The sequence below is a fragment of the Salvelinus namaycush genome, chromosome 10 (genome assembly GCF_016432855.1).
Source record: "Salvelinus namaycush isolate Seneca chromosome 10, SaNama_1.0, whole genome shotgun sequence".
Classification (NCBI taxonomy): Eukaryota; Metazoa; Chordata; class Actinopteri; order Salmoniformes; family Salmonidae; genus Salvelinus; species Salvelinus namaycush.
Genome location: NC_052316.1, coordinates 20,832,204 through 20,858,995, shown reverse-complemented (window position 1 = coordinate 20,858,995; position 26,792 = coordinate 20,832,204). Strand labels below are relative to the sequence as shown.

The 26,792-nt window shown below is 43.1% G+C and overlaps 1 protein-coding gene across 1 annotated transcript in view; it reads right to left on the bottom strand.

The window, feature by feature from the left end:
- The window catches only part of LOC120055210 (ephrin type-B receptor 1-B-like), a 229,249-nt gene that overhangs the window by 53,840 nt on the left and 148,617 nt on the right, over positions 1-26,792 (bottom strand). Inside the window, exons 6-7 of the mRNA XM_039003131.1 lie at positions 16,572-16,907; positions 649-773 (exon numbers count right to left, since the gene is read on the bottom strand). Of these exons, the coding sequence (XP_038859059.1) occupies positions 649-773; positions 16,572-16,907 (461 nt within the window). The remainder of the gene's footprint in view (positions 1-648; positions 774-16,571; positions 16,908-26,792) is intronic.

Here is a 26,792-nt window from a genome sequence, read left to right as displayed (position 1 = left end):
GAGAGAGACAGAGGGAGGTTAGGCCAATGGAGTGGATATAAGGTTAGCGAGACCACAGGGCAGCCCTCTCTAAGCATGGGGGAAGATGCATATTTACTACCTAATGATATAGAGTTGAAAGGCTATGTGTGCTGCCTCTACTCAGGGGGAAAAAAGGCTGTGTGGAGGAGCCACAGGTCAGACAGGGTTGGCGAAAGACCCAGACTGAGAGGACACCTTTCACACAAAATAGGTCCAAGCACGCCAGTATCCTAGCAACCCTGTGCTCTGTGCTCATCCAAAGGAGACGCCGGTTAAACGCAATTAATGGATAATTATCATGGTTGCAAAGGCATTCTCAGATGCACACTCGCCAAGGTAACGAGGGGAATGACTCAAAAATCAGAGGGTACAATAAAATTAGAGTAAACGTGTCAAGTATAATAACACATGAATATTGAGTCACATGGGGGAAAGGATAAAGGCATAAAGGCTAATATTCCCAGCAAACTTGGTAGACCAATACCCGTCCAGAAGATTCACCCAATAGAGACAGCCTTCTGGGTGTCTTTCCATTGAACGTAAAAGAGATGCCTCTGGTGGACATAATGATCTGCTCGTGTATTTGAGTTCTTATTACAGACATTAATTATTCAAATGTTGTCTTACCTTTTCATAGTACCTTAGTTCATAGTCCAGGATGATTCCATTGGGCTGCTCAGGCTGTGGCCATGACAATGTGAAGCTCTTCATGGTGGAGCTGACCTGGTGCATGATGGGAACCATGGAAGGAGCTAAGGGAACAGACAGATGGGGCAAGATCAACTGTATGGATGCTTCCTTACTCTTTAGTATTGCAACCATCCTACATGTTTGATCAATGTTATGAAATAAAGGCCTTCTGTGCTGAAACTGTATGAAAAAACATGCTTGACTGAAGAGTCCCAATTAATTGAATGGCTTTCAATTACGTATGCTGTCATCATACCATTCCGTTAAGCAGTACTGAGGTATCCTTGGTCATAGTATTTCTATTACAACAATTCTCTGGCATCGAACTGAGCTCACTTTATAGCACATTTGATTTGCAGCCCTCCTTTCCCCTTACAGACAGCAATAAAGTTGAAATGCCCATAACATGTTTTATGAATTAAACCCATTCAGCCCATTCAATTTCCTCCCTCTCTCTCTGCTACCACCACAATCCCCCAGGCCACCATCTCCAACAACCCATCATCTTAACCCAGGGAGGGTGGAGGGCACGACAGCAAGCCCTCGACCAGGGATGGAGAGAGGAGGGTAGGATATTACCCCCATAGCACCTAATGGTGTATCTGTTTGTATGAATGTCTTACATCCCGGCAATTCTATGTGACTGAGCATCCTTACTGTAGCAGCAGCAGGGAGAGATGTTGGTCATGTTAAGCGGTTGTCTGTGCACTGCTGCTCTGGCTAAAAGAGGGGAGGGGATAGTCATCAGTCAGCGAGAGGAGGCTCTCTGGCTCTCTTTCACGCACCGCTGCTCCAGCTTTGCACCGCGTTATCAATACGCTGAGCCTGGCTAGCGGTGAGGCAGCAGTCTACAGGCCCCCAGCACTTCCTATCATTCACACTGTTTCAAATGTGCTGCTTTCCTTGCCTCAAAGGGCTTTTTAATCTATTCAATTATTTTTTTATTTCATTTCATTTGCTGATTTGGTTTTTGGACTATGAGATATGGAGCTATGTTTTAGTGAGTGAAATTCTAGCTAAGTGGAATGGAATCTGCCTAAAACAAATGTTATATATTTTTGGAGCCCACAGGGTTTATGGTGAGGGGTAAACGAATCAGGCCAAACCCTATTATTTTGACAAGTGAGTGAGTGAGTGAGTGAGTGAGTGAGTGAGTGAGTGAGTGAGTGAGTGAGTGAGTGAGTGAGTGAGTGAGTGAGTGAGTGAGTGAGTGAGTGAGTGAGTGAGTGAGTGAGTGAGTGAGTGAGTGAGTGAGTGAGTGAGTGAGTGAGTGAGTGAGTGAGTGAGTGAGTGAGTGAGTGAGTGAGTGAGTGAGTGAGTACTACATTTGCCGGTCCCCACAAGGAAAAATGCTATTTTAGCGGTTAGGTTTAGGGTTACAATTAGTGTTTGAGGTTAAGGTTCAGGAGTAGGGTTAAGGAAAATAGGATTTTGAATGGGAATCAATTGTTTGGTCCCCACAAGGATAGTAAAACAAACGTGTGTATGTGTGTTCCCCATCCTCTCTAACTGTGGCTGGCACTAGGCTGAGTGAATTAGGAGCCAAATCAGAAAGGAAGAAAAAACACTGTTAGTTCTCTAAGAAAATAAATCTGCCACGCTAGACTAGACTTCATTCTCAGCTCAGAATTATGGCTGTCTGAGTTACAGCCCCAAAGCGGATATTTAAAAACTCTACAAAAAAGCCATCCGACATTTCCTCTACTAAGTGTGGTGACGCATCCCTCACATAAAAAGACATGTGTCTGGGTTGTTGCTCTTTCAACTGCTGTTGACTGCCTCAACCTCCACTGGCAAGCTGTGAAATTCAATAGTTTGCTGCTATTATTGACAATGCATGTTATTTTTCTGATTGTCATGCTGAAACTATCAATACGATGTTGCCCCGTATAAAAAAAAGGACTCCAAAATCTCCATAAACAATGACACTGAGTGAGGCCGATGCTAAGTTACTACACTGACATTGATGTCTTCATCATAATTTTTTGAAATATTGGGCTTCCTGTAACCTATCAATTTTTATTGGCTGAAGTAAACTAGCAGAGCTCTCAAAAGGCTTGCCTCAGCGTGTTGCTCTTTTTATGTCTCCAAGATGTGTGTGGATTTACAAGGAGAGAAACATGTAGAGGAGGATTTGAACAAGCAAGATAAGGGTGGTAAAACTGTCAGAGTTCCAATCTCCCGAACACCCGCATTCCTCACAAGGTAAGAATGTCCCACAGGAGACCTAAAGGACGAAGCAGGATCTCCATATTCCAACACTATTTCCCACAAGAATAAGGCAGAGCTTGTTGGAGGAAAAGTACAGTGATTCTTCACATATATCAGATAAAGCAATGTTACCTTTTTGTCAGATAGTCTTCATCATTAGGAAAGTCTCATTACAGCCAACGTTTAATGTAATGTTGATGATGACCCTGTTTCCTTTACCAATTTGGATTCAAGCTACATGAAATAAAAGTATTTCGGTTGTACTACAAAAAATATTTTCTCATTCTTTCTCTGCCTTTTCTTTCTGTATGCATTGCTCTGTCTGTCCCTCTCTCTCGCTTGTTCTCGCTCGCTCTCTCGCTCTGTGTGAATGTTTTATAGCTCTAGATAATGCCTCTACTCAGACAGAGGAAGAGTGGAGCATCAGGGATCCCTCACACAGAGACAGATAGCCTGTTATCTCGCCTAGTGCAATATTTCCATCTGTTTCTTGTTTTCTTATTTACCAGATGTTGGTTCAGATGCAATTTCCAAATGTCCTTATAGGGCACAGGAGACAAATTGACCAAAACACAAGAGAAAGGCTTTCTGTGTTAAGATATTACATATAGCTAACTGCCAGTGGCTACTGTAGCTACACTTGTACCTTGATGTTATTCTGTATTTTCTTGAGGTGTTTACTCATGTGTATACGGTTCCAAAGAATACAGTCACTGCAAGCCTTTCCTGTCTCATCTTATTTATTTTTTAATTACCCTTATTTTACCAGGTAAATTGACTGAGAACACATTTTAATTTACAGCAACGACCTGGAGAATAGTTACAGGGGAGAGGAGGGGGAATGAATGAGCCAATTGAAAGCTGGGGATGAAAAGGTGGCCATGATGGTATGAGGGCCAAATTGGGAATTTAGCCAGGACACCGGGGTTAACACCCCTACTCTTATGATAAGTGCCATGGGATCTTTTAGTGACCACAGAGAGTCAGGATACCCGTTTAACGTCCCATCCGAAAGACAGCCCACTACAAGCGCAATGTCCCCAATCACTGCCCTGGAGCATTGGGATATTTTTTTAGACCAGAAGAAAGAATTCTTCCTACAGGCCCGCCAACACCACTTCCAGCAGCATCGGATCTCCCATTCAGAGACTGACCAGGACCAACCCTGCTAAGCTTCAGAGGCAAGCCAGCAGTGGGATGCAGGGTGGTATGCTGCTAACGGTGTCATGGGTAAATGAGCTGTGGTAAGAAAGGACAGACCCCTATGACTCTGCAAAATACTGGTGACATGGAGGATGGGACTGGCTGATGTACTGATTCTGAATCTTCACAGATTCAAAACGCCAGGAAAATATATTCCATGAGAAATGTAAATGCAGTTTTACTACTGTAGCAAGCAGTTTTACTACTGCACCAATTTGTAAGTCGCTCTGGATAAGAGCGTCTGCTAAATGACTTAAATGTAATGTAAATGTGTTTATGAATAAGGGTCTGAAGCTGTTCAATGATTAGTACTGTTTTTGAAAGAGCTATGACAACTTCTGGCCAGACATATCCTACTACCCATGGAACAGTAGACATGTTTTACATTTCCCTGAGGGGAGTGTGTGTAAAAAACATTCCCCTGAGCACACACTGTCATGGGCTGGAGAGAAGCCTCCACTGGGCGCCAGTGCCCGCCACACCACCTCCATGCCAGCATGAGAAGAGTTTGGGGTTTGAGTGTGGAGCCCCAGAGTCTTGCCAGAGTAGAGGGTTTGGCACTGTTCTCTGTGAGCTTCTATCATCCACTAGTGTCAGTTACTCTGCCACAGTTCTGGAAGAGTAAGCAGACCTCAGAGTGTACATGTTAATATGTTGCCCATATTAGCTGATTCATTTCATGTCATTCAATCTGCACCTCTGACCCACTCCCCTAAAGACTTTCTCAGACTACAGTTGAGAATGCATAAACCGTAAAAGGCAATGGTAAAATGTGTAATATCATATTTTACATTTAACTGAAAGGTTCTAATAAGTAAGCTGGTCTTTGGTTGGTGGTAAATCGGGTATGCATGAGAATACACACCACTGTGTCTGAGAGGAGAGGAGTTACAGAGCGGTGCATCAATCAGGGTTCCTGTCAGCTCTGTCACTCCAGCCTGAATAAGGTCTAATGGCCCCTTCACTGAACCACAACTAACTCTCTCCTCAACAGAGATTTCCTTTACTCTGAACTGTCGGGGGGGCACTATTTGAACCAACCTCCCATCCCCTGTGACTCTGTCAAAAGGACAGTGGTGTACACTCACACCATTACCCTTTCAATATAGCCCAGGGGTCTTCCAACCTTTTCTTGCCCCCTCCCAGGCAAACCGGTGACCCAGGGACCCCCATCAAAAAATCCACGTATTGTCTTATCAAGTATTAAAAAAATTTGCTGACCCCCAGCAGTAGTGCTAGAGGTCCACAGACCCCCGGTTTAATAACCCTGATCTAGCCAACTCATTCAGCTAGAATCCTTAATTGAAACAGTAACAAAGCGTTCCCCCCGCGGTCCCTGCCTCTATTTCGCTAAAAAGCTACGGGATGGGGCTGGAGAAAGGATATACAGTGTTTGTTTACACTTAAGATGCTTACACTTTGTAGTAAAACTAGCTTATATTTTCGGTTCTGATGGGGTACGGCAGTTGAACTAAGCGCATGAGGCATTTATAAGTTATATTCTTCAAGAATCAATGGGTTTATATCATAAATATTTACATCCAAAAATGGATGTAGCAACTAAGGATTCTAGCTTTAAGGTAACTAGCTAAAAATCCCATCTCCTCCATTGCCTCTCAACTCCTTCTTTTATTCTAAACATGACAGATTTTTCCCTACAGAGCCATGACATAAACTCCTTCTCAGGGACAGCTGAAATGGCCCAATTACCTGGCAACAACACAATGGCTCTGACCACTTTTCTGAAGTGAAATTAAAAGCTACTTACGCATTACAACTGCAGCCGTTTTTACAAAAGACAATGGCATTGGCTATTTGGTGTATCTATTTATTTCTTTATTAATCTATATCCATCTGTCAAGTCGAACACTTACCTTGTCAAGCAATATGATGGGGTCTATTAACTCTACTAGGTAATAAAGGCCATTTACGTTCTCATTTCCCCCGCATTGCTCTAATGTGAAGCTATCAAACGACAGAACGTTCCATTTTGGCCAGGCATTAAATCTGTCTACTTGAATCCTGTTTCTACAAGCCAATGTTCAGAAAGTATTCATTCCCCTTAACTTATTGTACATTGTGTTGTGTTACAGCCTGAATTCAAAATGGATAAATAGATTTTCTTTCTCACCGATCTACACATAATACCCCATAATGATAAAGTGAAAACATATTTGACATTTTTGCTCATTTATTGAAAATGAAATATCTAATTTACATAAGTATTCACACCCCTGAGTCAATAGAATCACATTTGGCAGCGATTAATACCCCATAGTCTCTAAGAGCTTTTCACACCTGGATACTATAATGTTGGCACATTATTCTTGAAAAAATTCTGTTAGTTGGTTGTTGACCATTGTAGGACAGCCATTTTCAAGTTTTGCCATATATTTTCAAGATGATTTAAGTCAAAACTGTTACTAGGCCACTCGGGAATATTCAATGTTGTCTTGGTAAGCAACTTGTATATATTTGACCTTGCATTTTAGGTTTTTGTCCTGATGAAAGGTGAATTTGTCTCCCAGTGTCTGGTTGAAAGCAAACTGAACCAGGGTTTCCTCTAGGATTCTTCCTGTACTTAGCTCTGTTCCGTTTCGTTTTATCCTAAATAACTCTCTAGTACTTTCCGATGACAAGCAGCCACCACCATGCTTGAAAATATGAAGAGTGGTACTCAGTGATATGTTGTGTTGGATTTGCCTCAAACATAACGCTTTGCATTCAGGACATAGAGTTAATTACTTTGCCACATTTTTTGCAGTTTTACTTTAGTGCCTTATTGCAAACAAGATGATTGTTTTGGAATATTTTTATTCTGTACAGGCTTCCTTCTTTTACAGGTTCCTGACCAATTCTGCTATTTTGTGTGTTTTTTAGGCACTTTATTTGTAAAAAGATTTGTACATAATGTTTCTTCCATCGTTTCTTATGACCGAAAAGAGCTGCAGGACATCAGAACAGCGATTACTCACCTCGAACTGGACGAGTATTTTTTATTTAATGAGTTGGACGCAAAGGATATACAGTACTGCTCCTCCCGGACCAGGTCCAATATCCCGTCATTCGTATGAAGAGGAGACGTTGTTACAGAGGTCGAAGATCCAGATGCATGGTGGGACTGCATCAGCAAGTGGATAGTCCGCCTTTACCCTCCGTTCTACTGGCAAACGTGCAATCACTGGAGAATAAACTGGATGAGCTCCGTTCAAGACTATCCTATCAACGGGACATTAAAAACTGTAATTTCCTATATTTCATTGAGTGGTGGCAGAACAAGGACATGGATAATATACAGTTAGCTGGGTTTTCCATGCATCGGAAAGAAAGAACAGCAGCCTCCAGTAAGATCAGGGGGGTGGTGTATGTTTCTTTGTCAACAACAGCTGGTGCACAATCTCTAATATTAAAGAAGTCTTGAGGTTTTGCTCGCCTGAGATAGAGTACCTCAAGATAAGCTGTAGACCACACTATTTATCAAGAACGTTTATCTATATTCTTCGTAGATATCTATTTACCACCACAAATCGATCCTGGCACTAAGGCCGCACCCAACAAGCTGTATAAGGCCATAAGTTAACCTTTTCTCAATAGGGGGTGCTGTTTTCACTTTGTAAAAATGTCGTTCCCAAATTAAACTGCCTCGTACTCAATTCTTGCTCGTACAATATGCATATTATTATTACTATTGGATAGAAAACACTCTCTAGTTTCTAAAACCGTTTGAATTATATCTGTGAGTAAAACAGAACTCAAGTTGGAGCAATTTTCCTGTGAGGAAGTGAGAAATCTGAAATCAGGCAGGCTGTTCTGAGGTCAGTTTATTAATTTGCATGTCTTCTATTGGTCGAGATGCACTGCATACGCCTTCCCCTAGATGTCAGCAAATAGTGAGAATTGGAATGGAGTTGCTAGGCAGATCTGAGGCCATATAAAGGGTCTGGGAACGTGGGGTCCAGTCTTTTCTTCATTCGCCATGACGCAAGACAGACCTCAGGATTGCGTTCTGGAAAGCTCCCGTTATAGGCCTTAGATATATCCGGCTCTGATTTTATTCGATATAGGTGTTAAAGACATCATAATGTTGTTATTTTAAACCGAGTTATATCAGTTTATATCAGTATATTGCGATTTTCGGATATTTCTTAGTGCTGCGTTATAGTGAGTTGGACACGTCTTCGCCACATGGCTAATGTTTACTGCTAATTCCAAAGTTGAAGGCGACAATCTACAACCGAGCAACGATTCCTCTGGACAAAGGACAACTTGCCCAAGATTCTGATGGGAGCTCATCAAAAAGTAAGAAGTATTTATGATGTTAATTCGTTGTTCTGTTGGAAAATGTAAAAATACTATTCCGCCATTAATTTCGGTGCGGTCTCGCTTTAACGCACGCTGTATGTCGTAGTAACGTTAATTTTAAAAATCTAACACAGCGGTTGCATTAACTTCTTGCGAATATAGGGGGTGCTGTTTCGACTTAGCATAAATCGGGCTCCAGATTAAACGGCTTCCTACTCAATTCTTGCTCGTACAATATGCATATTATTATTATTATTGGATAGAAAACACTCTCTAGTTTCTATAGCCGTTGGAATTTTGTCTCTGAGTGAAACAGAACTCCTTCTACAGCACTTTTCATGACAGGGAGTGAGATTTCAGACATCTTGGCCCCTGTTCCCAGGTCGGTTGTAATGTCCCTGTAAATGCTATGGAGAAACAGACACTGCCTACGTCTTCCTCTGGATGTCAGTACGTGGTGACGCTTTGAATGGAGTCGATTGCGCAATCAGGGCCTGTATAAAACACCAAATACCGGAAGTAGCTTTCTTTTGCTGCCTGCGCCTGACGCACGAAGGACGTCGGACTTGCCTCCTTCCAAGCTGTTGTTTAGCCAGTAATATTTCTCCGGTCATGTTTTTACTCGTTATAGGTGTTAAAAACATCATAAGGTAGTTAATTTGAACCGTTTTATAGCAATTTATATCCGTTTAGGGCGATTTTATGGCATTTTCTGTGTAATGCACTTTGAAGCGCTGGGCACTTTTCGAGTGCATGGTGAACGTTAGTGACCATTTCGACCGGACAAGAGGAGATCTTTCGACCAAAAGACGATTAGACCGGAGAAAGGATTCATTGCCCAAGATTCTGATGGAAGAACAGCTCATAGTAAGAACAATTTATGATGATAAATCGTGTTTCTGTCAAAAAATGTTAAACGCTTATGCCGCCATTTTGTTTGGTATAGCTTCGCTTGGCGCAACCTGTATTGAAAAGTAAGGATAATTTAAAAAATGTAATTCAGCGATTGTATTAAGAATTAAATTGTCTATCAATCGCTGTCCACCCTGTATTTTTTAGTCAAGTTTATGAGTATTTATGTATAAGACTAGATCACTGTCTAATATGGCGCCCGACATTTTCTGACCAGCTGGGCTACTTTTCTCATTGTCTAACCATGATTTTGGTGGCTAAATATGCACATTTTCGAACAAACTCTATATGTATGTTGTAATATGATGTTACAGGAGTGTCATCTGAAGAATTCTGAGAAGGTTAGTGAAAAAATTAATACATTTTGGTGGTGATAATGCTATCGCTCTTTTTGCCGTGAGTCAATGCTGGGGTAATGTTTGCACATGTGCTATGCTAATATAACGATTTATTGTGTTTTCGCTGTAAGACACTTAGAAAATCTGAAATATTGTCTGGATTCACAGGATCTGTGTCTTTCAATTAGTGTACCCTGTGTATTTTTAAGAAATGTTTTATGATTAGTAATTAGGTAATACACGTTGCTCTCTGTATTTTTTCTAGTCGAGTTGTGATGGTGGGTGCAATTGTAAACTATGATTTATACCTGAAATATGCACATTTTTCTAACAAAACCTATCCTATACCATAAATATGTTATCAGACTGTCATCTGATGAGGTTTTTTCTTGGTTAGTGGCTATCAATATCTTTATTTGGCCGAATTGGTGATAGCTACTGATGCAGTAAGAAAATGGTGGAGTAAGAAAATTGTTGTCTTTTGCTAACAGTGGTTAGCTAATAGATTTACATATTGTGTCTTCCCTGTAAAACATTTTACAAATCAGAGATGATGGCTTGAATCACAAGATCTGTATCTTTCATTTGGTGTCTTGGACTTGTGATTTCATGAACATTTTTTTTTATGATATCCCTGTAACTTTAGGCTAGGCTATGCTAGTCAGCTTTTGTGTTGGGGGGATCCCGGATCCGGGTTTGGTAGGCGTTAGAGGTTAAGAACTAATGTATCTTTCATTTGCTGTCCAACCTGTATTTTTTAGTCAAGTTTATGATTAGTTACTGATTAGATTAGGTGCCTCTCCCAAGATTTCTCCCGACATTTTGTTGGCAGCTTGGCTACTATTCTCATTGTATAACCACGATTTGTGCCGCTAAATATGCACATTTTCGAACAAACTCTATATGTATTGTGTAATATGATGTTATAGGACTGTCATCTGAAGAAGTTTGAGAAGGTTAGTGAAAAAATTAATATCTTTTGCTGGTTTATTCGTTATCGCTATTGTTGGCTTGAATCAATGCTGTTGTGTGGTTGGCTATTGTAGTAAGCTAATATAATGCTATATTGTGTTTTCGCTGTAAAACACTTAAAAAATCTGAAATATTGGCTGGATTCACAAGATCTTTGTCTTTCATTTGCTGTACGCTGTGTATTTTTCATAAATGTTTTATGATGAGTATTTAGGTAATTCACGTTGGTCTCTGTAGTTATTCTAGTTGCTTTGGTGAGAGTTGTGATGGTGGCTGCAATGTAAAACTATGATTTATACCTGAAATATGCACATTTTTCTAACAAAACATATGCTATACAATAAATATGTTATCAGACTGTCATCTGATGAAGTTGTTTCTTGGTTAGTGACTATTTATATCTTTATTTGGTCGAAATTGTGATAGCTACCTATGCAGGAAAAAAATGGTGGGAAAAAAAAGTTGTGTCTTTTGCTATCGTGGTTAGCTAATAGAAATACATATTGTGTCTTCCCTGTAAAACATTTTAAAAATCAGAAATGATGGCTGGATTCACAAGATGTGTATCTTTCATCTGGTGTCTTGGACTTGTGATTTAATGATATTTAGATGCTAGTATTTACTTGTGACGCTATGCTAGGCTATGCTAGTCAGCTTTTTTACTGATGGGGGTGCTCCCGGATCCGGGATTGTGATGAAGTAGAAGTTAACAAGAAAATGCTCATCCAGAGGCGGCGCTCCTAGTGGCCAGGGACTTTAATGCAGGAAAACTGAAATCTGTTTTACCTCATTTTTACCAACATGTCACATCTGCAACTAGAGGGGAAAAAACTATAGATCACCTTTACTCCACACACAGCGTTGCGTACAAAGCCCTCCATTTGGCAAATCTGACCATAACTATATTGTCCTGATTCCTGCTTACAAGCAAAAACTCAAACAGGAAGTACCAGTGATACACTCAATACAGAAGTGGTCCGATGAAGTGGATCCTTAGCTACAGGACTGCCTGGCTAGCACACACTGGAATATGTTCCGGGACTCAGCCGATGGCATTGAGGAGAATATCACGTCAGTCACCGGCTTCATTAATAAGTGCCTCTACGACATCGTACCCACAGTGATCGTACGTACATATCCCGACCAGAAGCCATGGATTACAGGCAACATCCGCACTGAGCTAAAGGCTAGAGCCGCCGCTTTCAAGGAGCGGGACACTAATCCGGACGCTAATAAGAAATCCAGCTATACACTCTGAAAAAGCATCAAATAGGCAAAGCGTCAATACAGGACTAAAATTGAATCCTACTACAACGGCTGTGATGCTTCTTGGATGTGGCAGGGCTTGCAAACTATCATGGATCACAAAGGGAAATCCAGCCGTGAGCTGCCCAGTAACGCGAGCCTACCAGACAAGCTAAATGCAGTCTATGCTCGCTTCGAGGCAAGCAACACTGAACCATGCATGAGAGAACCAGCTGTTCCGGACGACTGTGTGATCACGCTCCCCGTAGCCGATGTGAGTAAGACCTTTAAACAGGTTAACATTCACAAGGCCACAGAGCCAGATGGATTACCAGGATGTGTACTCAGGGCATGCTCTAACCAGCTGGCAAGTGTCTTTACTGACATTCTCAACTTCTCCCTGACCCAGTCTGTAATGCCTACAGTTGAAGTCGGAAGTTTACATACACCTTAGCCAAATACATTTAAACTAGTTTTTCACAATTCCTGACATTTAATCCGAGTAAAAATTCCCTGTCTTAGGTCAGTTAGGAGCACCACTTTATTTTAAGAATGTGAAATGTCAAAATAATAGTAGAGGTAATTATTTCTTTCAGCTTTTATTTCTTTCATCACATTCCCAGTGGGTCAGAAGTTTACATACACTCAATTAGTATTTGGTAGCATTGCCTTTAAATTGTTTAACTTGGGTCAAACGTTTCAGGTAGCCTTCCACAAGCTTCCCACAATAAGTTGTGTTGGCCAATTCCTCCTGACAGAGCTGGTGTAACTGAGTCAGGTTTGTAGGCCTCCTTGCTCGCACACGCTTTTTCAGTTCTGCCCACAAATGTTCTATAGGATTGAGGTCAGGGCTTTGTGATGGCCACTCCAAAACCTTGACTTTGTTGTCCTTAAGCCATTTTGCCACAACTGTGGAAGTATGCTTGGGGTCATTGTCCATTTGGAAGACCCATTTGCGACCAAGCTTTAACTTCCTGACTGATGTCTTAAGATGTTGCTTCAATATATCCACATAATTTTCCTGCCTCGTGATGCCATCTATTTTGTGAAGTGCATCAGTCCCTCCTGCAGCAAAGCACCCCCACAACATGATGCTGCCACCCCCGTGCTTCACGGTTGGGATGGTGTTCCTTGACTTGCAAGCCTCCCCCTTTTTCCTCCAAACATAATGATGATCATTATGGCCAAACAGTTCTATTTTTGTTTCATCAGACCAGAGGACATTTCTCTAAAAAGTACGATCTTTGTCCCCATGTGCAGTTGCAAACCGTAGTCTGGCTTTTTTATGGAGGTTTTGGAGCAGTGGCTTCTCCCTTGCTGAGCAGCCTTTCAGGTTATGTTGATATAGGACTCGTTTTACTGTGGATATAGATACTTTTTGTACCTGTTTCCTCCAGCATCTTCACAAGGTCCTTTGCTGTTTTTCTGGGATTGATTTGCACTTTTCGCACCAAAGTACGTTCATCTCTAGGAGACAGAATGCGTCTCTTTCCTGAGTGCTATGACGGCTGCGTGGTCCCATGGTGTTTATACTTGGGTACCATTGTTTGTACAGATGAACGTGGTACCTTCAGGCGTTTGGAAATTGCTCCCAAGGGTAAACCAGACTTGTGGAGGTCTACAATTTTTTTTCTGAGGTATTGGCTGATTTCTTTTGATTTTCCCATGATGTCAAGCAGAGGTACTGAGTTTGAAGGTAGGCCTTGAAATACATCCACAGGTACACCTCCAATTAACTCAAATGATGTCAATTAGCCTATCAAAAGCTTCTAAAACCATGACATCATTTTCTGGAATATTCCAAGCTGTTTAAAGCCACAGTCAACTTAGTGTATCTAAAGTTCTGACACACTGGAATTGTGATACGATGAATTATAAGTGAAATAATCTGTCTGTAAACAATTGTTGGAAAAATTACTGTGTCATGCACAAAGTAGATGTCCTAACCGACTTGCCAAAACTATAGTTTGTTAACAAGACATTTGTTGAGTGGTTGAAAAACAAGTTTTAATGACTCCAACCTAAGTGTATGTAGACTTCCAACTTCAACTGTATATGTTTCAAGTAGACCACCATAGTCCCTGTGCTCAACGCCAAGGTAACCTGCCTAAATGACTATCGCCCTGCAGCACTCACGTCTGTAGCCATTAAATGCTTTGAAAGGCTGGTCATGTCTCACATCAACACCATCATCCCAGAAACCCTGGACCCACTCCAAATCACATACCGCCCCAACAGATCCACAGGTGACGCAACGTCTATTGCCCTCCACACTGCCCTTTCCTACCTGGACAAAAGGAACACCTACGTGAGAATGCTGTTCATTGACTACAGTTCAGCATTCAACACCATAGTGCCCTCCAAGCTCATCACTAAGCTAAGGGCCCTTGGACTGAACACCTCCCTCTGCAACTGGATCTTGGACTTCCTTACAGGCTGCCCCCAGGTGGTGAGGCTAGGCAACAACACATCTGCCATGCTGACCCTCCTGTACTCCCTGTTCACCCATGACTGCGTGGACACACATGACTCCAACTCCATCATTAAGTTTGCCGACGACACAACGGTGGTATGCCTGATCACAAACGATGAGACCACCTATAGAGAGACCTGACCTCAATGTGAGCAAGACAAAGGAGCTGATTGTGGACTACAGGAAAAGGCGGGCCAAGCACGCCCCCATTGACATCGACAGGGCTGTAGTGGAGCGGATTGAGAGCTTGAAGTTCCTTGGTGTCCACATCACTAAGGACCTATCATGATCCAAACACACCAAGACAGTCATGAAGAGTGCACGACAATGCCTATTCCCCCTCAGGAGGCTGACAAGATTTGGTATGAGACCTCAGATCCTCAAAAAGTTCTACAGCTGCACTATCGAGAGCATCCTGACCGGTTGCATCGCCGCTTGGTATGGCAACTGCTCGGCATCCGACTGCTCTTCATCCGACCGCAAGGCACTACAGAGGGCTTCCTGCCATCCAGGACCTCTATGCCAGGTGGTGTCAGAGGAAAGCCCTAAACATTGTCAAAGACTAGAGCCACTCAAGTCATAGACTGTTCTCTCAGTACCGCACAGCAAGCGCTACTGGAGCGCCAAGTCTGGGACCAAAAGGCTCCTTAACAGCTTCTACCCCAAAGCCGTAAGACTGCTGAACACTTAATCAAATGCCTACCTGGACTATTTGCATTGACTAATACAATTTGATTTGAATTAACTTCACCATCACAAAGGGGTTGAATTGACTCAAGACATTACAGCTTTTCATTTTTAATTCATTTGTAAAAATGTCTATTAACATAATTCCCCCATGACATTATGGGGTATTGTGTTTAGGCCAGTGACAAGATATCTCAATTTAATTCATTTTAAATTCAGGCTGTAACACAACAAAATGTGTAAATGGTCAAGGGGTATGAATACTTTCTGAAGGCACTGTAGACTCCAGGTGTTCTCTATAGCCCGTTGTTTGCTTCAACACATGGTTATAGTTGAATGCAACTGAACACGGTGTTAGCTCAGTAACCATAGTTCCATTTAATTGAAAGCAATATGCCAGCGTAAGATACAATCTTTATGTTCCTTCAAGAACATTCACAGTGGAGCACTGAAGAGAGTCATGATTATAATCCTTTTCAAGAATACTTTTTCAAGTCTTCCTAACAACGAGTCCTATGTCTGGAGGGAGAGGCGTCGTTGGCTGGCCTGGTGTTACCCATGGGTATACCGTATGACAGGACCACTGAGTACTAGAATGGCTTCCCAATGAAACAATGTCTCCTTCATGTATTACACCTCATTACACCAACCTACAGAAGTTTGATAGATTCTGAAACGGCTGATTCACGCCATATTTAAAAGTGGAAGGACTTATTATCAATTATCAAGTCCATATGATTTTTCAATACCAAAAGAAAGCGATAGAAAGATACATTGTATGACTTACATTGAATTCTACCTCCTGAATGGTGTTGTCTGTATTGTGAGAGACATACAAGTAATAAACCAATCTGTGATGCTTGAATATTGAAAATGTAATGAAAAATCCAAAACAGCCGAAGTGAAGTCTTGACAAAAGATCAAAAGCCTTGCCTTTGGTTCTAGAATGTTCTAGAATGTCTCCGGTTTAAATAACAAGAAATGCCAGTCGCGCTGATGTGTTGTTGTGCAATAGCATTCATCATTTAGACGATAAATATAAGCCTTAAGGCATTGATTTCCAGAACAAAACTCTATAATGGTTGCCAAGGGAGGCTGTTCAATAGAAACGCACCTAACAGCAACAGGTGAAACAGCTTCACTTATTGACAAATAGGAACATGAAAAAAAATCACAAGAATGTAACCTTGGGATTTAATTGCTGCCGATCAATAGCAATGTACAGGATTGTGTTGAGTCTGTTGACTCATTCTGTTGATGACTGAGGAATGCTTTCAGTCAAGAATACAAGACGGCTATCAATAGCATCCATCTTATTAAAGGACAGAGAAAATCGATTGTATACAGTATAGGGCTAAAGCTTGACTGTAGACCATTAGACTGCCTCAGACCTTTTTGTTGCAGTTACCTTGAAACGTGTACCACTGAAATGTACTTGTTGTGAATGCCTGTACATTAACATGTATTTTAAAGCATGTTGTGAGACACAAAGCATGGTGCTGTACACTGCCACTGACCAGCCTGGTTGGTAGTGATGTTGATGGACACGTGCTGGGCAGGGTAGGGGCTCTTGTTGGTGACTCCATTGATAGCGTGTATCTCAAAGGCGTAGGGGGTGTGGGCCCACAGGTTACTGATGAACACCCTGGTCTCAGTCAGGCCCTGCTGCCTGGGCACATACTCCACGTTGTCATCACAGTGGGAGCACAATGGCCGATCCGCACGGCACTTCCTGCACACGATGTTGTAGGTGACGTCATCGCGGGCGCCAGTCTCCCTAGGCGGGTGCCACTCCAGGATTACCGAGGTCTCATTGACGATGGAGATTACATTCCTGGGACCAGAGGGGACACCTTTAAAAGGATAGGGAATGCAATGCAGACATTAATATACTGAACAATATGTAGCACTGTTTCCACAACCTGAAAAAAACTGTAATATGACACTGCAACAAGACACTGCACTCTGATGTGAAAGAGGTATTAGGATCAACCATAGTGATCAACAAAAATTATAATTCAGATGTAAATGTTTAGAGTGATTCCTCATGAAAAAAGAACAACAAAAAATACCATTAAGGGTCCTTTGGAGTCTTAAAGGAAGCCTGGGTAAGGCCAAAATGTCACAAATATTACAACTTCAATTCATTATTTCTCAATTATGCTTTAAGATACAAATGTCAAATGCATGGCAACAATCATTCCTCAAAATGACCCTTCTATGGATTAAATGTCTTGAAAATCGAGTTTTGTGAGGAATCACCTTATAGCACTGATGCCACCTACTCATTTCAGTTCCACCTGCTCATTTCAGTCCCACCTGCTCATTTCAGTCCCACCTGCTCATTTCAGTCAGAAGATGTACACAAACACATACATAATGTAACTCCCACTGTTTTACTAGTCATCTGTAATGTTGGCAAATACATCATGTGCATTACATTTAGTCAGGGATACAGTTTGTAGTATGTATCTATGTATGGCTCTGCATTTAGCTGAAATGATTCCCTACTGATGGTTATTACACGTCATGCAGCTGCCATTTAGCCCATGTGTTTTTGATGTGCACGTGTTGCAACAATACCATTAACATGACAGAGCACATCATAGGAGCAGAAATTACACCGCTCAATCACCCCCTTCAACCAACCTCATACACAATCTCATCCTGCTCACCCACATTCACACATACTGGTCTCTATCTCTCCTCCACTAAAATAGTTTTCCCTACATTTCACATTTACCTTTCATCTGGCACTGGGATCCCTGCCAGGGACCTTTGGTTTTGTTGTGCACCGTTTCTATCTCTGTGTTTGAGTCAATATTTTGTGGCGATAATAGATTTTATTTGCCATTCATGTTTCTATGCACATATTTCCCTATAGTGGCTGTATGCTTCTCAAAACTTGCAAGATTACCTTCACAATAATCAATTGTGCGTGTTCACAAAGGTCCAACAATCACTGTGGTGCTCCAATCTTCAGAAGTGATTTGACCATTCGACCAGTGAATCAAGAGGTGACAGATGATAGGGTTGGCTGACCAATTGAACATATGCCTTTCTGGTAGCAGTTGCCCATGGGGTGGCAGGTAGCCTAGTGGTTAGAGCGTTGGACTAGTAACTGAAAGGTTGCAAGATTGAATCCCTGAGCTGACAAGGTAAAAATCTGTCGTTCTGCCCCTGAACAAGGCAGGTAGTCCACTGTTCCTAAGCCGTCATTGTAAATAAGAATTTGTTCTTAACTGACTTGCCTAGTTAAAGAAAGGTTAAATAAAAAAATAAATGTACTGTACACACAGGGTTCTGACCATGCCTGAGTTTTCTGTTTCGCTTTCTCTCCTCTACTTTTCCTCTCCCTAAGTCACAGCTGTGATCTGATTGGTCAATATTCCCTCTTTTATATTAGTCTCTCTTTCTGATCCACCTCCTCACACTCTCTCTCTCTCGCTGTGAGGGGCAAAACCAGCAGTGTGAGTCTGAGGACTCCTCCAGTAGCCTAATTGTCAGCTGCTGGGGAGAAGAGTGGCCAGGCTCTACACAGCAACTCTACAGTAGCCAGCAGTAGACTAGCCAAGGGAGGGAAGACGAGCAAGATTCAAGAGATCTTGTACACAACAACATCAGAGTGAACCAGGGCCATATGTAGAGATCTCTTGTGAACACTGCAATGTATGAGCATACATTGCTTACTGTTTGTTCATACATGTAATTATGTAGATGTGGAAGTATCTTGATATGACTGTAAGTAGGTGTTGATTGCCATGTGTGGCCATCTCTAATTTGAGACTCTTTTAGCTGGGATGACTCGGTTCACACAACACAGGGTCACTGGTCCTTTGTCAAAAGCCTGTCTGTGTTTAATAGGGCCCAATGTCTTTGACCTGTTTCTCAGCTTTGAAAGAAAACTATGGAGGGGTTGAGAAGACTGATGTGATCACCACTTAACAGCTAATTTTACCTGCCATTATGGCCACTCTCGCCTTCCCTCTTTCATTTGTGAGAGGATCTAATTTGTCCACAGCGTTAGTTACCATTCTCTGCCTATCTCCCCCATTGTCCATCAGCTGCAGGAGTCAAGGTTGATTTGGCTCAGTGGCACAGGGCCGCCATACACCAAGCTGAGTTATCGACACCCAGACCCACAGACTGGTCTGTAGATCCATGCTAATTACATTTACATTTTAGTAATTTAGCAGACACTCTAATGAACTTGAGAGTAATTGAAACTGCACCTTGTCCCCCTGCCCTCAGGGACGTGACAGTGGGGTAATCGTTTTGCCATTGGCTAGCCTTTGATGGATAACCAGCCTTCTGGACAAAACTAGAAGGAGGCCTCAGAGTGAAAGAGCCAAAGTGTTAGCTAACATTCTGTAGCTAACATGCAATTAAAAGTGTATAATGAACTTTTTTCTCCTTAATACATATTTACATACTGTAACTTAGTTACAATAACAGTTCACATATGGAGAAACCATAATTCCGTCCATACAAGAAGTCTCCGTAGATTCATCAAAAGCCTCAAAAGTTTGTATTCATTTCTGTGAGCAAACAGTGAGCAAAAAAATAAGTACAAAAAAATAATCTTGTGCATTGACTGTCCAAACTATTCTACAGTACCTAGATAGGCCCATCACATGAAAGACAACCCCAGCAAGACCAAGAGCTAAAGGCTAAACCCAACAGCACACCAAGACTCCACCTGGAACTCTGTCGGCACGCAACTCCACACGCTAACAATCACACCTCTGTTTACACAGCTAGGCCTCACATCCACATCACTTCTTCCTCAGCCAGACCAGTTCTTTTTCTCTCCTCTGCTTTTGCCCCTCTGGAATGTGCCCAGAGGGAAATAACAGGCCAGACTGTGATCTGTATCAGGCATTCCTGACACCCTGTGGAGAGGCCCATGACAAAACTGCCCTTTAGTGTTCAGAAAAGGGAATTACATGATTCAATTAAAAGTTATTTCACAGGGACATTTGTTTAAGTTTTGTTATAGTATCTACAGGTAACTGCCAAAATAAAAGGAAACAACAAGATAAAGTGTCTTAATCGGGCAATGGGCCACCATGAACCAGAACAGCTTCAATGCACCTTGGCATAGATGATACAAGTGTCTGGAATTCAATTGGAGGGATGCGACAGCATTCTTCCACAAGAAATTCCATTATTTGGTGTTTTATTGATGGTGGTGGAAAATGTCATCTCAGGCACCACTCCAGAATCTCCCATAAGTTTCCAATTGTGTTGAGATCTGGTGGCACATAGTTTTCATGCTCATCAAACTATTCAGTGACCACTCGTGCCCTGCGGATTGGGGCATTGTCATCCTATGGGAGCATAGCAATGATAGCCAAAATAATGGCCTTTTTTATACATGACCCTGAGCATGATGGGATGTTAATTGCTTACTTAACTCCGGAAAGACACCTGTGTGGAAGCACCTGCTTTCAATATACTTTGTATCCCTCATTTACTCTAGTGTTTCCATTATTCTGGTAGTTACTTGCAGCTAGTAATTACGGTAGTATACCATTAGTGTTGGCCCCTGAATTTAAACAGGAGTCTGTGACTTGACGTCCTAACAAAGAACAGCCGAAGGAGGTTTTAATGGGTATGTCTCAGAGACAAATTGGTTTTTGCATGTCAATCTATTCTAGACTACAGTACTCAGTGCTTCTGCCATGTGCTATATCAAAACCCAAGGGGCGCAGCAATCTGAAACTGTCTGCTCTAAAGATGCCAAGGCGGCTTTAACATTCAACCATGCCTTTCAAGGAAAAACCCATGAGAGGCCATTTCAATTCCAATCCGAGCAACAGGTTATTTTTATGTTTTCATGACAACCTTTTGTAGCTGTCTATGTCTGTGTGTGAAAGCAAAGGGAAGAGGGTGTGTGTCGGTACGCAACCTGCATATTTCATGAGACTGAGTGGTGATTCTGGGTTAGAGATGACCATGTGTAAGGACCGACACTGCAGATGAGAAGCAGGTACGAGGAGTCAACATTTTAATATAGCACAGACATTAAACAGGACAGGAACAATGTCAGCACCGGGTAACATAACGACATACGAACATTAATACAGCAGCGGGGAACAGAGCTGGGGAACTGACAAATATAGGGGAGGTAATAAAACAGGTGATTGAGTCCAGGTGAGTCCAATAATTTGCTGATGCGCGTGACGAGGGAAGCAGGTGTGCGATATGATGGTGGCAGGAGTGCGCAGTGCTGGGCAGCCTGGCACCCAAAGAGCACCAGGGGGAGAGAGCGGGAGCAGGCGTGACAGTACTCGCCCCTCTAGGGGCGCCACCCGGCATCCCACCTGGACGAGCCTGACGGGCCGGCCGAAGCATGGGTGCTGGACCAGCCGGCTGGGGTGTAGGAGCCTGGCGAACCGTCTGAGGAGTGGTAGCCTGGCGAACCGGCTGAGGCGTGGAAGCCTGGCGAACCGGCTGAGGCGTGGTAACCTGACAATCCGGTTGAGGTGTGACAGTCTGACGATCCCGCTGGGACGTGGGAGCCTGGTGAGCCAGCTGAGGCGTGGGAGCCTGGCGAACCTGCTGAGGCGTGGTAGCCTGACAATCCAGCTGAGGCGTAAAAATCTGACGATCCGGCTGAGGCCTGGGACGAGGGAAGCAGATGTGCGTAATGATGGTAGCAGATGTGCGTAATGATGGTGGCAGGAGTGCGCAGTGCTGGGCAGCCTGGCACCCAAAGAGCGCCAGGGAGAGAGAGCGGCAGCAGGCGTGACACCATGTCCCTGTTTTTACATATATGTGTATGTGTGTGTGTGTGTGTGTGTGTGTGTGTGTGTGTGTGTGTGTGTGTGTGTGTGTGTGTGTGTGTGTGTGTGTGTGTGTGTGTGTGTGTGTGTGTGTGTGTGTGTGTGTGTGTGTGTGTGTGTGTGTGTGTGTGTGTGTGTGAGCAGAATGACCAAAGACTAAAGAAGAGGAGTTAATCTCACAGCTACCGACATTAACATGCTTGCCTCTGCGTAAGGCGGAGCTGATATGTGAATGTAGGATGGGGCTCATCACTCCTTTCCCAGGTGGAGTAATAGCTACTGTCTCTATCTGACTCCAGGTAATTAGCATCGATGTTTTGCCAGGTCCACACGCTGTGCAACACTGCTGGCTTGCCGTAAGGGTGCTGCTTCAATTAGAATAATTGAAACATCAACGTTCTCCTGTTCACCAGTATGGCAAGGCCCAGGATAGGGCCGGATGAAGGCTTCCAGGAGGGGATACATAGGTGTACAGGGAGTTCCAACAGGGAGGTATGGAGGGGGGGCTGATGTTTAATAGGTGTAGTAGTGATAGGTCTTTGAAGGAGCAGGGGGCTCAGCAGTGAGGCTCCATGGTTACAGTGTAGTGTTGCTCTCCTGCTGACAGAGCGGGGAGCGTATCAATCCATCACCTTGCTAATCTGACAGAGGGAGCAGCAGAATAACAGCCCACTCTACACACACACACCTTGGTTTGCCTCGCGCCTACTGATACTACTACACAGCCTAACAGCTGCTCTACTGCACAGTCTGTGAGCAGGGGGAAACAGTAGAGACTGTGTGTGTGTGTGTGTGTGTGTGTGTGTGTGTGTGTGTGTGTGTGTGTGTGTGTGTGTGTGTGTGTGTGTGTGTGTGTGTGTGTGTGTGTGTGTGTGTGTGTGTGTGTGTGTGTGTGTGGATATTAAAACAAAAAATTCAGACATTTTAGGTTTAGGGGTACAATTAGGATTAGAATTATGGTTAGGGGTTAGGTTTAGGGTTAGCGTTAGGTTTAATTCAGGGTTAAGTTTAGGTGTTAGGGAAAACAGGATTTTGAATGGGAATCAATTGTTTGGTACCGCAAGGAGGATAGTAAAACAAACATCTGTGTGTGTGCGTGCGTGTGCGTATGTTCTTGTGTGTGAGTGGATGTGTTTGTTTGTTTGTGTTTCCGAAATCCCCCTTCATCTGTAAGATAATTTGGTGAATAGTAAGTAGAATAAATATGTGAGTCAATAACATGCAAACGGTAACAAGGATGCTTAGATGTACACCCCCAACGAGGCTGGCTTCAGGGAGCTCTGCTCCACACTGTTTCCTCAGAGATCTGCCTTCCACAACTGTGCAGAGCTTTCAAGTGAACTGTTCTCAATTAAGCACTCAATCAGTGGGGGGGGGGGTAATTATTTAAGCTGATACATCCTGTTTTACATAAACTGTGAGAGGTTAAGGACACAGGTGGGCCTTGCGGTTCAACCATGCATTCATTACATTGATTACAGCTGCAGAATCATATATGCATGCACACTTCACCACTGTAATCATACGCTATGCAGCTGCTGTCTCTGTCTGTGTCTTTTGAGTACTTTTAACAGTAAAAGTGATGAGTGGGAGTAGTTAAAAAGACAGGGAGACGGTTGGTTTCTGAATAAAATTCCAAACAACTACCCCAAAATCTACTCACATTGGCTAAATATATAAAATGGTATGAAGAATGTTAGTCATTGTAGGGAGGTAAGCGGAGAAACTAATTTACTCTGATATCGTCATCTGTTCCTCTCTCACCTCTTTTCATTTTTAGTCCTTCTCATTCCATAAAATTGAGAGGAAGACATTTTGTGTGAGCGTGGATGGTTTATGACTTGCTAATGGTTACAGGGACAGGGTCCCACGTGGCGGCTGTGGTGGAACAAAGCGTGTTTGAGAGTAAAGTCTCTATATGAGGCCTGCAGTCAGGAGCACTGTTCAATTACACCCACAAACAAAACAACAGCTGTAAACTAACAGTAAAGTGCTTACTTACGGTCCTTTTTTAACAATGCAATGTTAAAGCTAAAAAAAAAATGAAATAGTGACATGAGGAATAAATACACAGTGAATAACTAATAACAATGACAAGTAAAAAAATAAGATGGCTATATGCAGGGAGTACCAGTACCAAGTCGATGTGCAAGAGCACGAGGTAATTGAGGTAGCTATGTACATATACAGTATATTTGGAAAGTATTCAGACCCCTTAAATTTTTCCACATTTTGATATGTTACAGCCTTTTTAAAATGGATAAAAGCTTTTTTCCCCTCAATCTACACACAATAGGCCATAATGACAAAGCGAAAACAGGTTTTTAGAAATGTTAGCAAATGTATTAAAAATAAAAAACAAAAATACCTCATTTACATAAGTATTCAGACCCTTTGCTATGAGACTCGAAATTGAGCTCAGGTTCATCCTGTTTCTATTGATCATCCTTGAGATGTTTCTAGAACTTGAATGGAGTCCACTTGCGGTAAATTAAATTGATTGGACAGGATTTTGAAAGTCACACACCTGTCTATATAAGGTCCACAGTTGACAGTGCAAAAACCAAGCCATGAGGTCGAAGGAATTGGCCGTAGAGCTCCGAGACAGGATTGTATCGAGGAACAGATCTGGGGAAGGGTACCAAAACATTTCTGCAGCATTGAATGTACCCAAGACCACAGTGGCCTCCATTATTCTTAAATGGAAGAAGTTTGGAACCAGCAAAACTCTTCCTAGAGCTGGCCACACGGCCACACTGAGTAATCGGGGGAGAAGGACCTTGGTCAGGGAGGTGACCAAGAACCCAATGATCACTCTGACAGAGCTCCTCTGTGGAGATGGGAGAACCTTCCAGAAGGACAACCATCTCTGCAATACTCCACCAATCAGGGCTTTATGTTAGAGCGGCCAGACAGAAGCCACTCCTCATTAAAAGGCACATGACAGCCCGCTTGGAGTTTGCCAAAAGGCACATAAAGGACTCTCAGACCATGAGAAACAAGCTTCTGAATGCCTGAATGCCAAGCGTCACGTAAGGAGGAAACCTGTCACCATCGCTACGGTGAAGCATGGTGGTGGCAGGATCATGCTGTGGGGATGTTTTTCAGCGGCAGGGACCGGGAGACTAGTCAGGATCGAGGGAAAGATGAACGGAGCAAAGTATAGAGAGATCCTTGATGAAAACCTGCTAACGAGTGCTTGGGACCTCAAACTGGTGCGAAGGTTCACCTTCCAACAGGACAATGACCCTAAGCACACAGTCAAGACAGCGCAGGAGTGGCTTCTGGACAGATGTCTGAATGTCCTTGAGTGGCCCAACCAGCCCGGACTTGAACCCGATCTAACATCTCTGGAGAGACCTGAAAATAGCTGTGCAGCAACGCTCCCCATCCAACCTGACAGAGCTTGAGATGATCTGCAGAGAACAATGGGAGAAACTCCCCAAATACTGGTGTGCCAACCTTGTAGCGTCATACCCAAAAAGACTCGAGGCTGTAATCGCTGCCAAAGGTGCTTCAACAAAGTACTGAGTAAGGGTCTGAATACTTGTGATATTTCAGTTTCGTATGTTGTGGGTGAACAGTACAGGAGGGGACTAAGCACACACCCCTGAGGGGCCCTGTGTTGATGGTCAGCGTTGCGGATGTTGTTGCCTACCCTCACCACCTGGGGTGCGGCCCATCAGGAAATCCAGAATCCAGTTACAGTGGAAGGTGTTCAGTGCCAGGGTCCTGAGCTTGGTGATGAGCTTGGAGGGCACCATGTTGTTGAATGCTGGGGTGTAGTCAATGAACAGCATTTTGACTTTAACTTTGTCCAGGTTGGCAAGGGCAGTGTGGTGTGCAATAGAGATTGCATCATTTGTGGTACTGTTGGGGCGGTATGCAAATTGGAGCGGGTCCAGGGTGTCTGGGATGATGGTGTTGATGTAAGCCATGAGCAGATTTTCAAAACATCTCATGGCTAAAGACGTGAGTGCCAAAGGGCTATAGTCATTTAGGCAGGTTACCTTGGCGTTCTTGGGCACAGGGACTATGGTGGTTTGCTTGAAATATATAGGTATTACAGACCGGGTCAGGGGTGGGTAGAAAATGTCAGTGAAGACACTTGCCAGCTGGTCAGTGCATTCTCTGAGTACGTGTCCTGGTATTCCGTCTGGCCATGCGGGCTTTCGAATTAACCTGCTTAAAAAAGGTCTTACTCACATCCATTAAGGAAACCGAGATCACACAGTCATCTGGATGTGTTGCAAGCATAGAAGGCATTTAGCTCGTCTGGTAGCTTGCGTCACTGGCCAGCTCACGGGTGGGTTTCCCTTTGTAATCCGTGATAGTTTGCAAGCCCTGCCACATTTGTGGCGTGTCAGAGCCGGCATAGGATTCAATCTTAGTCCTGTATTGATACTTTTCTTGTTTGAATGCTCGTCGGAGGTCGTAGATGGATTTCTTATAAGGATTAGTGTTATGCTCCTTGAAAGTGGCAGCTCTAGCCTTTAGTTTAGTGCAGATGTTGCCTGTAATACATGGCTTCTGGTTAGGGTATATAGGTTCGGTCACTGTGAGGATGAAGTTGTCGATGCACTTGTTAATGAAGCCGGTGACTGATGTGGTAAACTCCTCAATGTTATTGGATGAATCCTGGAACATATTCCAGTATGTGCTAGCGAAACAGTCCTGTACCTTAGCATCTGCTTCATCGGACCACTTACGTATTGAGCGCAACACTGGTACTTCCTGTTTGAGTTTTTGCTTGTAAGAAGGAACTAGGAAAGCTGATTGCGAGTTTGGTGGCCTCTAGTTGCACAGGTGACATGATGGTAAAACGGACTTCAGTTCCCCTGCAGTAAAATCACCGGCCATGAGAAACACAGCCTCTGAATGTGCACTTTCTTGTTTGCTTTTGGCCCTATACAGCTCGTTGAGTTCGGTCTTAGTGCCAGCATCAGTTTG